Source organism: Perognathus longimembris, chromosome 7 (assembly GCF_023159225.1).
Source record: "Perognathus longimembris pacificus isolate PPM17 chromosome 7, ASM2315922v1, whole genome shotgun sequence".
In the NCBI taxonomy this organism is placed as follows: Eukaryota; Metazoa; Chordata; class Mammalia; order Rodentia; family Heteromyidae; genus Perognathus; species Perognathus longimembris.
The window spans coordinates 21,028,174-21,044,631 of record NC_063167.1 but is presented as its reverse complement, the minus strand read 5'-3'; the positions used below and the strand labels follow the sequence as shown (position 1 = coordinate 21,044,631).

Sequence of the window (16,458 nt, the reverse complement as noted above, 5' to 3'; positions counted from 1 at the left end):
TAAAGATACAATCTATCTTTTTGTGCATGTGTATTCCAGTACTAAGGCTTGAACTTGGGCCCTCAAGCTTTTTTTTCATACAAAGCTGGTACTCCACCACTTGAACTACATCTCTAACTTCCAGCCTTTTGCTGGGTAATTGGAAATAAGAGTCTCCTGGGCTGGCTGGCTTCAAACCTCAGTCCTCAAATCTCAGTCTCCTAGCAGGTAAGAGTACAGGTATGAGCCACTAGCACCTGGCTTAGGATCAATCTTCTCTCCTATCAAAAGCCCATCACAGTAGATTATACATCAAAAAATATTAATGAGCCCACATTTAGGCATAAGGCCAAGGGACCTTCAAACACTTCTACAATGATCATAGAAACTCTTAAATTGCATTCAATATGTATTTGAAATATGCATTTCATAAACAGTACTTACCTTCATTGCCTATAATGAGCTCAGATATTGTTCTGACAAGATAATCTTGATCTTCCTTTAGTTCGGGAGTTGTTTTGTTCTGTTTTTTAACATTCAGCTCATGACTTACCATGTCAATGTTATGACCAATCACCAAGGACTTTTTTTGTTAATGATTTTCCCTCACCTCTCACTTTTTGTGTTAGTCAGCTTTCCACCACTGTATCAAATACCTAAGATAATCAACTTAAGTAGGAAAAGCCTTCTGCTGGCAACTCACATCTCAAACCCTCACTACTCAGGAGGCTGAAATTGCCCAGACAGAAATGTCTGGGAGAATCTTACTTCAGCAAAAAGATGAAAGTGGAGATATGCCTCAAGTGGTAGAGCATCAGCTATGAGCAAGAAAACTAAGCAAGAGGGTTAGACCCTGAGTTCAAGCCCAAGCACTGGGCACAAAAAGAAAACAGGCAGAAAAAAAAAAGAGAAAAAAAGGAGGAATCTAGTCTGGTTGGCAGGCCACTGGCTCTGGGTTTGTGCCAAGGCAGCACATCTGGGCAGGTTCATGAGGAAGAAGGAAACTGCTCACTTCATAGCCAGGAAGTCAGAGATTGAGTGAAAGGAAAGGACAGAGTCTTGAGGACCGTGCCTCCAGTGACAAGGCCCCATCTCTCAAGGTTCTACCCCTCTCAGTTCCTACAGAACCGGCCCCGTAAGCTTGGGTCTTTGGGAGTATCCACTGAAGACCCCATCCATCCTCAAGCCAGGCATTAGTGGTGTATATCTATTATCTAGTTACTTAGGAGGCTGGGATCTGACGATCCCATTTGAGGCCAGCCTGGGCAGAAAAGTCCATGAGACTCTTATCTCCAATTAACCAGCAAAAGAAAAAGCTAGACATGGAGATATGCCTCAAGTAGTAGAGAACCACCCTTGAGCAAAAAAGGCTAAGGGAGAGCATCCAGGTCCTGAGTTCAAGCCTCAGTACTGGCAAAAAAAAGAAGAAGAAGAAGAAGAACCCATCCCCCTGCCTCCTCAGCCGCCCCTCTCCTCTGCCAGTTTCTTCCAGTCAACATTTACTTTCTCAGTCCCCTCTCACCTGAAGGAAAGACTCTCATATACTAGGCAAGATATTAGATACCCTCTCTCACATCTACAATCTCTATCTGTCTTGTGCACATTCCTCCCTTCCAAGACTCACTATCCCACTCTGCTCCAAACTCGTGCATAACAAACCTCTAACACTGATCAGCCTCTTTTGTCTGTTTGGGCTTGTTTTTTTGTTTTTGTTTTTGTGCCAGTATGGGGGCTTGAACTCAGGGCCTGAGTGCTCTCCCTTAGCTTTCTTGCTGAAGGTTAGTGTTCTACCACTTGAGCCAGACCTCCATTTCTGGCTTTTTAGAGGCTAAGAGATAAAAGTCTCATAGCCTTTCCTGCCCATCTGGCTTTGAACTGTGCGCGTTAAAGTTCCATGCTGTTTGTTTTTCTTTGCCAATTCAATAGCGCTCTCATTTTACATTTGTTTTCTATAATAATATTATCCAATTATTTCAGATCTTCATTGGCTAAGTCTTCATTGCACATTCTTGTGCTAGCGGCCTCTTCAGTATCCTTGGCCAATATTTTTATTTTGAATGTTTCTCTTTATTGAATTGTGATTCTCTATACTCAAAGTTTAGTAAATATTCAACTGCAATAACTTCCTCTCCATTTGTTCCTCACTGTTAAGCTTCATTTATGGTGATTTCACCGAGTTTCTTTTCCCCTATTTCTTTAGTTTAAACTATTGTTTCCCTTATGATTTCCAATTTGGTAAAACACTAAGAAATTCTTCCCCTGCCTAAAATTATACAAACCATCCCTATATTTCTTGTAGAACTGTGGTACATAGAATGAAGTATAAAGTTGCTAGGCATTAGTCTTAGCATCTTGAATGAATTAAACAATCTTTACTTTTATTATTTGAAAATTTTCTTTCATCATGTATTAAACTCAAAGACTCCATGAGTGTTTTTATTCAGACCCATGAAGCTCTCATTTGAAACCAGTATAATTCAGTTGTTAATGTTGCAACTAGGATGCCTTAGCATATTGTATTCCATACGTGCATTGCAAGCCTTCCCTTCACTGGTTGGAAATGGATGTCATGATTGGCAACTTGGACTCTGGAATCAACCTGCACTGGGTTCAATACCCAGCCTACCAAAAAGACTGTGAGACTGTGGGAAGCTATTTGAACTCTCGGACTCAGTTTCTGCATCTGCAAAATGGGTTGTTAATTGCATTTGCCTCAGAGATTGCTGTGGCATTAATAAGCTAGTCATGTGTGTGTGTGTATGTGTGTGTGTAAGAGAGAGAGAAAGAGAGAAAGAGAGAAAGAGAAAGAGAGAGAGAGAAAAAGAGATTATATTTGTACTGAATTTGATTGGCTAATATTTGTATATAGGATTGTTATTCACACTGTAGGTGTGTCCATGTATGAACAGTGGATATGAATGTGTGTATAATATAGTCTCTACTTATGGGAATATTTGTATCAAGATTAATTTAAGTAGGACAGATATTGTAAGTTTGTTTAAGATTTTAAAACACTGGTCATGGGGGCATGAGGGACAAGGCAACAAACAGTACAAGAAATGTATCCAACGCCCAACGTATGATACTGTAACCTCTCTGTACGTCAGTTTGAAAATAAAAATTTGAGAAAAAAAAAAAAAAAAAGAATAAAATAAATGCGTAAATAAAAAAAAAAAAAAATAAAACACTGGTCATGAAATGATCCTACTTTCTAGTTGCCTCAAGAACATGCCTTCACACTAATTTATTAGTATGTTCTCCATATTATTCTTTTGATCTTTTATAGATTTTTTTTTTCCCAGAGCTGAGGACAGAACTCAGGGCCTTGCACTCACCAGGCAGGCACTCTTCCACTGAGCTAAATCCCCAGCCCCTCCATATTATTCTTTTATAATTACATTATTGCCGTGTGTGTGTGTGTGTGTGTGTGTGTGTGTGTGTGTGTATATACGCATGCACATGTATGCTGCTTCTGGGGTTTGAACTCAGAGCCTCTCTTGCTTTCTCTCTCTTTCTCTCTCTCTCTCTCTCTCTCTCTCTCTCTCTCTCTCTCTCTCTCTCTCTCTCTCTCTCTCTCTCTGTCTCACTCAGCTTTCTTGCTCTACAACTTAACAACTTGAGCTAAACCTCCAGTCTAGCTTTTAATTAAAGATGGAGTCTCCCAGACTTTAGTGTGTGGGATGGCTTTGAACCACCATTCTCTACATCTTAGCCTGCTGAGTAGTTTAAAACTAGCCTGAGTCCCCAGCACCCAGGAAGGTGATGGGAGGGGATATATAGAGATATAGATATATGTATGTATACATATGCAGTAATAAGACATTTTTATTTCTTGAGTAGACCAATCAGAAATTTCTTTTTCATTTATCTTTTTCAAAGCCAGCTGTGCTTTTCTTCCTTTATTGCTCTTGAATTTCTTCTCCCTTCTCTTCTGATTTTAGTTTAGTTGTTATCTTTATAATTTTTTCAGTATAAACACTGACTTCATTTTTCTCTTTATTATATAACAATGAATCAGGCCATACATTTTCCCCTTTCTGCAGCTTTGGCCTAGTATCTTCATCCTCATAAGTAGTCTACATTGACTCTTTTTTTTTCCTCTTTACATTTAGGATTGTACTTAAGAATGAATGAATTTTCATGTGATTGGGAATTTTTTCTTCCTTTTTTAAAAATTTTTGGTCATTCACAGGGTTTGAACTCAGGGTTGTAGCACTGTCCCTGAGCTTTTTTGCCTACGACTAGTGCTCTACTACCTTGAACTACAGCTGCACTTCTGCTTTTCTGCTGTTTAATTGGAGACAATATTCTCATGGACTTTCCTGCCCTGGCTGGCTTTGAACTGCAATCCTCAGCCCTCAGTCTTCTGAGAGACTAAATTTACAGGTGTGAGCCAGTGGTGCCTGGCTTTTTCATTCTTTAATTATTATTCCTATCTCATTATTCCTATGAGCACAAAATGCAGCCCAATAGTTTTGCTTTGTCTTTTTTTTTTCAGCATTCCAGTATACAGAAGACGCATTCCTAATTTAAAGGCCATAGAGTTTAATAGAACACTATAACTATTCATAGTATCATCAGAATTCTCTTCACCTTTGTTTACTTTTGAACTTGAGACTATATATATATATATATATATCATTTTGTCTGTGTCTATGTTTGGGGCTCACAGGACCAGAACTGTTTGTCATTCACATTGTAGATCCCGTCTTTGGCTCTTGGATTTAGGATTGTCAGCGTTAGTAAAGACCCCTTTCTTTTTGTCAGGCACCCAGCCATTAAATTAGCATTTTGAAATCAGTGAAGCAAAAAAAAACAAACATGCTACAAGAGTTTTTCAACATCCCCTTTTATTTTCTACTTAAGATCATATTATAGTCATATTATGCAGAGTAATTGCACACCCACTTGTTAATGAGCTTTCCACCTTTATCATTTCCCAAACGTCTGAGTCAGGCGAGAGCCTTCTGACTTAGAGCTTTATCCAAGGTCAAGACTCACCAGCACGGTCTAATAACTACTTTTGGATGGGGAGATACCTGATCTCCCCTTTGTCTAAGCAGGATGACTGACAAGGAAATGATCCAATCGGAAGTCTTTTCTGTTGTTTCTTATTTGAGACACTGAGAAACCAGCTCTTCCTGATCACTAGTAGAGATCAAGGTTTGTTATCTTCTGGACTATCTTTGCATTTTATATTATATTGGGTATATAATTTGTGTATATAATCTTCCAGAGAAAGAGAGATTATACATGTATGGATCTTTTTTTTTTCTTCTCCTGTCCTCAGAGGGACAGGGCTGGGTTACTTCTTGAGATGGAAGTCAAGGCCTTATAAGGATAGATTCTTACTCTCATGGTATCATCTTCTCAGCTCCCATCTCTTTACAAGCACAAAAAGAAATGTCTGGGTAACTGTCCAGCAGGCTGGACTTAGCAGGTTGGCCTGATAAAAGAAGCATTGATCAGGGTGCATTGCACTCAGAAACTGCTATGTTGAATGACAACTCCTTTGTAAAACTAACTTAAAGATCATGAAAATAGATTTAAAAATAATAATAAAGCATACCCTGCAATGTCTAATGTTAACTTGAAAACTAGATTTTGTTGTGGTCATAACCATTTGCTCCCAGCAGTTCTTAAACCCTGACTGCAAATTATGATCAGCCAGGAAACTGTTAGAACCTCCACCAATCAAGTAGGAAAGTTGGGGGTGTGGGTGCTGAGGAATCTATTCAATCACTTTGTTTTAGCATGTATCCTGTCAAATAGGGAGTTTTGTTTTATTAAGAGGTTAACCTGTATCCATTTATTGTTTTAAATTACATTTGGGTTTTGTTTTTTTAATGCTTCTTACTTTAAAGTGTTCCTCTTTGAATTTCCTTGTCTTTTTTCTCCCTTTGAATTCTATTTTTTTTTCTAAATTGACTGCTTTGCTGTTTCCCCTTTTGGTAATTTTGAAGATAAGCTACTTCGTATTCTATTACTAATTACACATAACATCTTTAAATACATGCTCCTAACCTATATTTCTCTAATTAACCACAGAAACTATAAAACAGAATCTCTTGCAAAATGAAGGCATTAGCATATCACCTTGCTCCAACTTCACTGTTTCTCTCATCTGATCTTGAATATTTCACCCTAGGGTTTGGGTGGGCTTCATATCATATGCTTTGTATTCCAAGGAATATTTGTTCATTTACTTTACATTTTTGAACCACCTTTATAGTAAATCCATGACTATAGTGGTGTATTTGCTTGATGCTGACTTCTTTCGTGTGTGTGTGTGTGTGTGTGTGTGTGTGTGTGTGTGTGTGTGTGTCCATGCCAGGCTTAAATTCAGAGCCTGGGCACTGTTCCTTTTTCCTTTTCTTATTTGCTCAAGCCTGTAACTCTACCACTTCAACCACAGCTCCACTTCTAGCCTTTTGCTGGTTCATGGGCAATATGAGTCTCATGAACTTTTCTTCACTGGCTTGCTTCAAACCGCAATCTTCAGATCTTACTCTCTGGAGTATTTGGGATTACAGGTGTGAGCCACTGGCATCTAGCATTAACTTCTTTTATTTCTTATTCACCACATTTTTCCTATCCCTAAGGTCTTCATTTTGATTAATCTCTAGGTTGGGAGAAAACATTCAAGGGGAACTTTATGAATATGTGACTATTCTGGATTGGTATTTTTTAGTCTTTGATACTTAAGAGGAGCTTTTTGTTGTCTTTGCTTTTGAAGGACGTGACTGGATCACACCCTTTTCTGCTTTAAGTTATTCAGGACCACATATCGATTTCATCTAAGAGAAATGTTTTGAGGATCACACTATACTATTTCCCCCTGGTTTCCAGACTGTCACAAATCTATTTTTATAGCTGTTGACCAATTCTGGTGCTTGAGGTTTGGAATAGGATGGGGTGGTGAGGCCCACATTCCCATGTCACCATATTTTCAGATGGTTTCTAATGCTAGAAATTCATTGATTTCTTCACAAGTATTGCTTGGGTACCTATAATGTGCTATATATTGTGGGAGCCATTAGAAGTTCAAGGGCATTGAACAGACAAGGTTTCTTCTCCCCTGGATATCTGTATGTGTGTTGGAAAGAGGAGGTCCTGGCCATAAACAAAGAAACAAATGAACAAGGTAATTGTAGAGATAAATGAAGTTACCATCAAGATCCAAAATAGTTCCCCAGTGGAAAGGCTATGAAGAACCCACAATAAAATAATAGAGTGATAGAGGTGAGAGGGGGGAGGGATCAGCTGTTGTTAAAGTTCTCTGAAGCAAACCAGTTTATTCCCATGCTTAGTGTCCCTAACCTTCTTTCCTCTGAAACTATAGCCATTAATCTTTGTCTGTAGTCCAACTTGGAGTAGTATAATAGGTCACATGATTTGCCTCTTTCTGTCTTGAAGGTCACTGTCTCTGGGCATAGTTCTCATGATGCTCCCACCTGGGCTACCACAAAGCTGGAGACAAGTTGCATGTGTCTCTGTGTGGACATCCACTTCTAGTCTAATTCAGTGCTCATGGAATACTTGAGGTAGACAGGCAGAGTGCCAGGACTTCATGAACTTTGTTGTTGGACTTAGATCCAATGGACGGTATTATTGCCAGGTGGCTGTGAACTTGGTCACTGGGGTGGAACTGCTTGGATTTGTATTTGTCACTACATTTATCAGCTAGGTGACCCTGACAAGTTCCTGAACTTCTTTATACCTCTGTGTTTTCAGTCTTTCAGTGAAGTTAATGGTTCCCAGCTCGTAGTGTTATTGTGACAACTGAACTGTGTAAATGATAAGAGTGGTTGGAGTGGTATCTGTGCTGAGCAAACCCTCAATAGTATATACCAGTCACTGCTGGTGTGTGTGTGTGTATGTGTGTGTGTGTGTGTGTGTGTGTCTTCACACTCCAGCACTATGAACTCAGGCTCTTGTGTTCTGGCTTGGCTTTTCTGCTCAAGGTCAGCACTCGTATCACTTAAGCCACACCTCCACTTCCAGCTTTGTACTGGGTAATTGAAAAGAGTCTTATGGATTTGTCTGTCCAGGCTGGCTTCAAACCATGATCCTCATAGCTCAGCCTCCTAAGTAGCTAAGATACAGTCCTGAGCCACCAGCTTCAGGCCCATTCACTACTACTGACTTGATCTTATATTGTCTAAAAGCTTTTCCATATCCTTCCCTCTCCCTGGCTCAATTTCTTACTGTACTTAACAAAGACAGGTATTGCAAGGCTGAGATAGATCTGTGTATGTGTTAGAGATTGGGCTTACTTTGCTGACTTTGCTGAATGGGTTTTCAGGAGCAGGCTGGGAAAAGAAACACCTCCTTTGAAAAAGAGAGCCCAAGTCAGGGTTGCAGAGGGACCAAAGGCAGGACCAGGAAGAAATTCCTCACAAGGAGTCTCCTCAGTCTTTATTTTGTATGCTCTCTTTTTTCCCTTTGGCAAACATGACTTCACTATGATTTTTCATCTTACTTTCATTGTAATTAGTAAGCCAAGTGTTATATTCACTTAAGTACCAATATTATTAGCACCCAATATAAATAAAAATGTTAAGAAGAGATTTAAATGATTATACATATGCGTTTTAACCTCCTTCAGACTTTTATGTGTTTTTAAACAAAATATTGACAATACGCCCAGAGCATTTTTGCAATCACAAAAAGAAAATATCACTGCATTTTGAAAAGTATAATATTCAGAAGCCTTCTACCCTAACACCATTTTTATTTGGGGGCTCAAGACCAATCTTTATCCATATACACACAAGTATTTAATAGCTCTCATCAAAAGTACACATATAATTTTACGATCTCCTGTTTTACTTAAAATGATCATGAACACCCTCTCCACAGGGTCATATTTATCATTTTAATGGTACTATTGTCCTATACCACATTAATAGCTGTAATTCACCTCACTTTATACAGCTGATGTAGAAGTTGTTGGCACTTTTTTCCCCTCCATAACAGAATTATGTCACTCTCATTGTCTTTGTTCATGTGGCTGTTTTTTAGTTAGTTCCTAGTGGTTACAAATTCAGGGATTTGAGTAGTTCTGGGGCTCCTCGTAAGAACTCAAGACACTCCTTTCCAGAAGGGCTACATCTGCCTCACTCTGTAACTAGTGCTTAATACACAAGTTCCTACAAAGCTGCAAAACTATTGAGGTTTATCTTTTTCTAACGACATGGACTGTGTTTTCAAATTAATTCTCTTTTCTTTCATATGAATCCTCTGGGCATTTTTTTTATCATCTTGGTGATAATCCTGTAGAATTATAAAAGCTTCAACTCAATATTGACAGCTTCCTGTTCATAGATGTTGCAATTGTTTGGTTTACATGCTATTACTTTCCTTTTTTTTAGTTTCGGTTTTGAATGTATTGGTTTGTTTGGTTGGTTTACAGCAGTTTTCTGGCTTCACTCTCCTGTTAGAGTGTGTTAGCGATTGGCATGAAAATGGTTTAAAATGAAGGCTTTTGGAAGAGTAGAGTTTTAGGGGGGAATAGGGGACAGATCACCCTGTCACCGCCCTTACCCACGTTATTCAGAAGATTTCATCTATGAAAGACAGGGCTCATGTGGCACTTCAGCCTCCTCATGTCTATTGTGGCCTGAAGTTGTCAGTATCCCCATGGCTCCTCATCATTCCCCATCAGAGACCTCTAAAGAATTGGGCTTGGAATACCTCCACTAGGAGATTGCCACCAATGAGTTACTAAGCAAACCCTGGCCTGCTGCAAACAAAGCTGGAAGGCAGAGGGACTGTGCCTCTTCACTTAAGCTTGAACAGTGTGTTTTCCCCAAACACCAGGGACCAAGCAGGTAGAGATTGCCTAGCACAAATGTATTAGAAGGGAATAAAAGTGTAAAAGCAACCCAACTCCTCCATGTCTTTTATCTGCCAAAAAGACCTTTCCAGCACTATACACAGCATGGATCTTAGTATTCCCACCCGTCCCAACTAGATCTCAGAACCCAGCCAGTCCAGCCCAATCTTGGTGACCCCCTTTCTTCTTACTGCTTTATAGTTAAGAAAGCATTCCCTATGCCAGCCCTTAGTGGCCCTCGTAGAATGCCGGGGCCACTAACTGACCTCCATTGCTTTTCTCTTGCAGTTTCCTGCTTCTTCAACTTCACCAGCCCCTCTGGGATTGTCCTGTCTCCCAACTACCCAGAAGATTATGGCAACCACCTCCACTGTGTCTGGCTCATCCTAGCTCGACCTGAGAGTCGCATCCATCTAGCTTTCAATGACATTGATGTGGAGCCTCAGTTTGATTTTCTGGTCATCAAAGATGGAGCTACTGCCGAGGCCCCGGTCCTGGGTACCTTCTCTGGAAACCAGCTCCCCTCATCCATCACAAGCAGTGGCCATGTGGCCCGCCTCGAGTTCCAGACTGACCACTCCACAGGGAAGAGAGGATTCAACATCACTTTTACCAGTGAGTGCTCCCTCTGCTTCAGTGTCCACCTATGAACTTGATCAGCACACTCCCATGGAGGACGATCAGTGTGGGTGGGCTGGTGTCGAGGGCAATGTTGGATTATAGGGCCAAGCACAAAGCCCCTAGCACATAATGAACCAGTCAGTGTAAGTCATGAAGTGTTGCTCTCTGGCCTGGCTGCTCCTATCTGTGATGTCACTCTATGAGTGTCCTACTTCCGTGGATATTCATCATAGGTGATTGTGGACGTTCTATAAGTAGTCGAGAACCTCATTTCCTAGCCTCTCTTCCTCTTCCTGCAAGAAGCATGAAGGGTCCAAAGGAAGAAAGCTTCTGACATTCTCTCCTTAGCTCCTGATGTACTCCCTCTCTGATATACTCCCCCATTCCCTGGAACACTACTGCCTCTCACCTCTGGTGTTCCTGACCAAACGTCTGCTTTGCTAAGACCACATTCTCCTGATCAAGTAGAAGCAGAGGTTGAGAGCAATATCCCCAGGGAAGATTGCAGCTGACTTCCTGAACATTTTCTCTCTATTCATCTCATGACCCAAGTCTGTTAGTTGTCATCTCTCATCTCTGTCTTGGGCTCCTCCTGTAGACACAACAGTGACTCCTTTCATTTCTCTATTGCAGTAGGCATGGGGAGCAGGAGGAGACTGGACAGGCAGAAGCTTGGAGACTGGGCACAACAAGCCTCCTGCTGAACTTAGTCATAATCAATGGGGCCAAAGCTAGATCTCCTGAGCAGTTACTAAGTGCTTCCCTAGAGACTGCTTAAAAAATCCAAAGACCCAATTTAGGCTCTAACTCACAACCAGGGAAACAAGGAGAGAGTTCTTCCTCTGATACTTTCAACAGAACTGCTGCTCCTGACCCTGCCCTTGTTATAAGGGGCTTGCCTCCCTGTCCAAGTTGTCCCTGGAGCTCAGTTGAACTAAAGACTTTGATGCTATGTAATCAGCCATTTGGGACCCCAGGTTCCAAGAAAACACTCAGGCTAAGGCTCCAGTCCCAACACCACCCTTCTTTAGGATACCATACTTAGCTGGACATAATCAACCTTCCCAGAGTATCATGTCTTTGGGTGGGGGCGGGGGGCTCCTGACTTTTATCATCCAAGGACAGAAGGAAGTGGAGACTGGCTCTGCTTTTCCCAATCATCTCAGTCTAGCATAGAGGGTTCTGGTTTGTAGTTCTCTGTTCTCATACTTGTTTTCCATGAGATCTGAGCACTGGGAAGAAGTAAGGGATTGATTGCCCATCTTTTTATCCTCTGTATTCATCCAATGGCCTGGTTTGGGTAGTAAGGATCAGGGAGTACTTATCAGATGGAAAGATCATGAATACTGGCTACATGCTCTTTCTTACCCAGGGGAAAAGATGAGAATGTGGGGAAGATGGAGACCGGGGAAGCCCTCACTCATCCAGGATGGTGAAGCCTGAGAAATAACCGAGGGACAAAATGAATGCTTGTAGTGTCCAAGGAAAATGAGATCCTAGGAAGCCCCTTCTGTCCAAAAAGGAGCAAATCCTGAGTCCTTGGGAGAAAGAAATGGCCCAGGTTAGCCCAGAGGGCTGGGTCAACTTGAATGTCATCCGCTCTCCCTGGCTTTGTAAATGTCAAATACTCTACAAGAAGCAGGATATACCAAGGAAGTGATGTAACTACCACCTCGATCCCCTTCCCAGATACAATCCTTGCCAGCATTTGGCAGCACAATCACAGAGAGCAGATGTTTTTCTCTGCATTTATGCATATAGACAGCTGGATGGAGAAGGAAGAATACTTTTTTAAAAATCTGGGCCGTATCTGAGACCTGCTAATCAGAACCACTAGGGGAATGAGCAACCAGGGGCTGCATTCTTACAGTAGAGGTGACAGGTTCAAAGGCAACCAGTGAACACCACATTCTTGAATAGGTGTTTGGGAGATACTATGGGAAGGAAGTTAAATTTCCTCCCCTATGTCAATGGCTAATCCTCCGGGCTGAGCTCCATTTTGCCCAGTGCAGGAAAGCTCACCTTCCCCACCCCCACCCCCCACAGTATGTGTTTCCTGCATGTAACATGAAATCTATTGGCTGTAACAAGGATCAGTAATTCGTTCCCACTTTTGGAAACTCCTGGGCGCAAAACTAATCACTGTTGCATACAAAGCTCAATTGGACAATGATGACAGTGGCTTCTGTTTTCTGAGCACCTACTGTGTGCCAGTCACTGTGCAGGGCACTCTTCTAACATCAGTGCTTTAGCCTCACAGTGAAACTTCATCTGCCAAGACCTGTCCAAGAAATGGATCTTGGAGAAAGTGCACAGGTAGAAAGTGAACAAAGCGTAAGTCCTGTGTAGTAAAATCATGTTCTGATGTACCTGAGCTAACATGAAAAACATGTAGTCCACTGCCTAGTTTATAAATATCCATCAGAATGAAGAATAACAAGTCCCTGTTAGAGCAGAGGATAGGAACAAACATGTATTCCTGCTGTGTACCTGTATGCATGTGTGTGACTGGTAGAGTTTGAATAGGAAAGCCCTAGGCTCCTGGACTCCAAGCAGCACTTTTCTTCCCATACCACCCCTAAGCGCCAGGGCACCTTCGTGGTCACAGTTCCTAATGGAGAAGGGGTGGGAGACTGAGTCGGGACTGCCTTTGACTTTGCAGTGTGGAATGGGTGTGAGGACTCAGCCCTACAAAGTCATCCCAAAAGTCTGCACATCAGAGACCCATCGCCACCTGCCATGGGAGGATCACAGCTGCGCAGGCCACTGGCCTTTGGCAAAACCCGGCAGCCTCCAGGGCCACTCTGTGCCTGGGTCCCTGTCACAAGTGAATGTCAGAGGATGGTAAATCCATCTCTTTCAAATGACACATGCCCAGCCAACCATGGAACCTAGTCTCCTGGGGCAAGTCACCATCCTCAGAACAGCAGGGACAGACCTAGGGCCTGGCTTCAGAGACATTTCACAGGAGAATGGCATGGTGTGTCAGGTGGAGGAAGGCTGGAAGTGTGTGTGGCAGCCATGGTATAGGAAGGGGCCTTTCTGTGTGAGGAAGAGGAGAAAGAAAGGAATTCGTCCTCACAGCATATATAATCATCTCTAGGGTACAGCATCTGACATTTATTCCCTTCACATTCTTATCCATTTCCTTTCCATCTCAGGACAAGCCTGCAAGTGAAGTCAGGAAACCAGGCTCAGTGAGAATACCATAGGCTGTCTACTACCATATCCTAATAAGAAACAAATCCCCAGTGAAATCGCTTTTCCCTCTTTCCTCACCATACCATCAGTCCTTCTGGGCAGAGAGAGAAGCAGCCCTGACAAGAGGCAGGGAATGAAGAGAATGTCTTCAGACAGGGTTAATTCTAGGGCACCTCCTTCACGATGCTTAGTGTCCATTAGTGTCACAGGACTGAGAGGCAGCTCCCCTACAGCACAAACGATCCCATCATTGTCAGAAGTTAGGGAAGCACGGAATAGATTTGACATTGAAGATCCAGGTCTGTTCTTTAGCCACATTAAGCCTCAGTTTCTTCATTTGTAATGTTATCGGCATAGTAGAATAATGCTCTGATGTACATGAGCTAAAGAAGAAAAACATTTAGCTCACTGCCTAGTTTATAAACACTCACGGGAATGAAGTACCGGGGATAGGCCAGAACTCAGCTTAGCAAGCCCGTTTCATAACCACAGAAGCCTATCAGCTGGAACCCTGACATCCTGTGCTCCAGCATGGAAGTTCTTGGAGGAACTTGGGGATGTGGTGGAGGTCTGGGGCTGACCATCATAAAGAAGCTTATTTTCCTTGGGGTTCCATCTTCGTGCCAGCTCTTTCTAATTGTATTTGTGCCCATCCACACAGCCTTCCGTCACAATGAGTGCCCAGATCCTGGTGTTCCAGTCAATGGCAAACGGTTTGGTGACAGCCTGCAACTAGGCAGCTCCATCTCCTTCCTGTGTGACGAAGGCTTCCTTGGCACACAGGGCTCAGAGACCATCACCTGTGTGCTGAAGGAGGGCAGCGTGGTCTGGAACAGTGCTGTGTTGCGCTGTGAAGGTATGTGGCCAGGGGCCCTGGAGGGTTGCTCCGGAGAGGCTGCAGAGCCAAATCAAGAGGCCTGAATCACAGTGGTCTATTTCAGCATCCACTTCCTCTGAGGCCCAAGGCCACCTCTCACATTGGAACAATGGGGCTTAGCTGGAAATGCTGCACCTCAATTTGAATCATAACCTGGGACTTTTTTCTTCTCCTGGGAGCTCTCCATATTACAGCCATGAGGAGCCCCATTTCCAGCTTCCGGTGAGGGGAAGAAGGAGGAGCCTGCCATCCCACACAAACTGGCAGTGCTTTGAATTCCCCAGTCTCTCAGGCTGCCGGTCACTCTTTCCTCCTCCATGTGCTCATTTCCCCAGCTCCCTGGGCTCTCTTCCTTTTCCAGCTCTGTGCCCTGGTTAAATGCTAACTTGATATCCTTGTGGTTACTCTCTGGGTGACACAGGGCAGAGCAGCTGGAAGAAACATGGCTCACCGCAAGGGCTGGGCTCATTACAGCATCTGCTCAGACTGCCTCGCCTCACGGGGCAGTTCTAAGTCAACTTCAGAGATCAGCTGTCTGTGCCAGCAGACCGCAGGCACTTCAAGGGCAGATGGCACCTCCTGAGGGCAGGGATCATGTCCCATGTGTGTGCCAAGCCCGGTGCCTGGCACCGTTATTGAGTTATTGAGTCAGGACTCAATAACTACTTGGTAGTGATGGATAAATAATGCATATCCCAAAGGCCCTTGGAGTGACAGTGACCAAGAGGATAGGGCCTGTGGGTCTCACCTTTTGGAAGCCAAGTCTCGTCTCATGTCCAGATGCCTCTCTACATACTCAATCCCCAAGCCTGACCAGCCTGACCACAAGTAGGAGATCTCAAAGAGAGCATTAAAGTGCTTAAAGAGGAGCCCTTAAAGAGGGTATTGCCCCTGAGCTGGTGGTTGGGTCCGTGGGAAAATAGAGAGCGAGAGCCCAGACCACACGAGACATGGCTGGGATCCAGGTGACTGTTGGACCTCTTGGGTTTGGGTTTTTTTTCCTTAAAAAAAATAAAATAAATAGCAGGGGTAGTAATAAGCAGAGTGTATATTTTTTAAAAAGTGCTCACAAATGTGAACTGTGGTCCCACTACTGGATGGGCTCCATGTCTCACCTAGCACAGTGCTTGACACTAGGTTGATGATGTGACCAGACATTACTGGTTGATCAGTCACTGAGTGAATGATAAGTGAATGAATGCCTGTAACTAGGTTAGAACCTTCCTAATGAGAAACATGTCAGGGCACGCTCTTCCAAGCCCCAGCACTCATCAGACATCTGGTACTCTGCACCTCACACCTCACCAGCCAGGTCACCCTGGGCCAACAACGGGCCACAGTTAAATGCAGGTAACTTGTGGTACCTCCTAGCAGGATCGATAGAAGCATGCATGACAACTGGAGTAGTACCTGCCAGGGAGGTAGCATTAAAGTAACCATTTCTTCATTGGACCAATTAGATCATTATTTATTCCACTTTGGGGGTGACACTGTATACTTGGGGAAAAGTAGGCATCAAAATAAGAGATGGCCCTGATGGACCCAGGAGCAAGTCTGGTCCGTTTTCCCAGAGTGATGGCCATTCCTGATCGCGTGGTTTGTGGGATCTGGGGAACAGCGCGTGAAAGTGGCAGAGTGAGGCCAAAGACCAGTCCTGAAGCCTCTGGTAACCTGCCTTCTTTGACCCCCTTTCCTTCCTTTGACTCAAGCCCTGGGAGGTCCCTGCTTTGTGGTCAGCATCTTTGTCCTTTCCATCTTGTCTGGTTTTGTTTTTGATTAAGTATCCCCACCTTGTGGACAATTAAATACAGAAGCTAATGGTCTTTTAGAAAATCTTTTAATATATGATAAGAGCCACTTGCGCTTCGAGAGGCAGTAATAGGACATGAGAGAAAATGGCTTCTCCTAAATTTAGAAAGAAAGAGGATGATTGGGTGGATGG

The 16,458-nt window shown here is 43.0% G+C and overlaps 1 protein-coding gene across 1 annotated transcript in view; it reads left to right on the top strand.

The window, feature by feature from the left end:
* Positions 1–16,458, top strand: part of Csmd2 (CUB and Sushi multiple domains 2) — a 519,739-nt gene that overhangs the window by 321,229 nt on the left and 182,052 nt on the right. The window contains exons 14-15 of the mRNA XM_048350831.1: positions 10,106–10,432; positions 14,301–14,495. Of these exons, the coding sequence (XP_048206788.1) occupies positions 10,106–10,432; positions 14,301–14,495 (522 nt within the window). The remainder of the gene's footprint in view (positions 1–10,105; positions 10,433–14,300; positions 14,496–16,458) is intronic.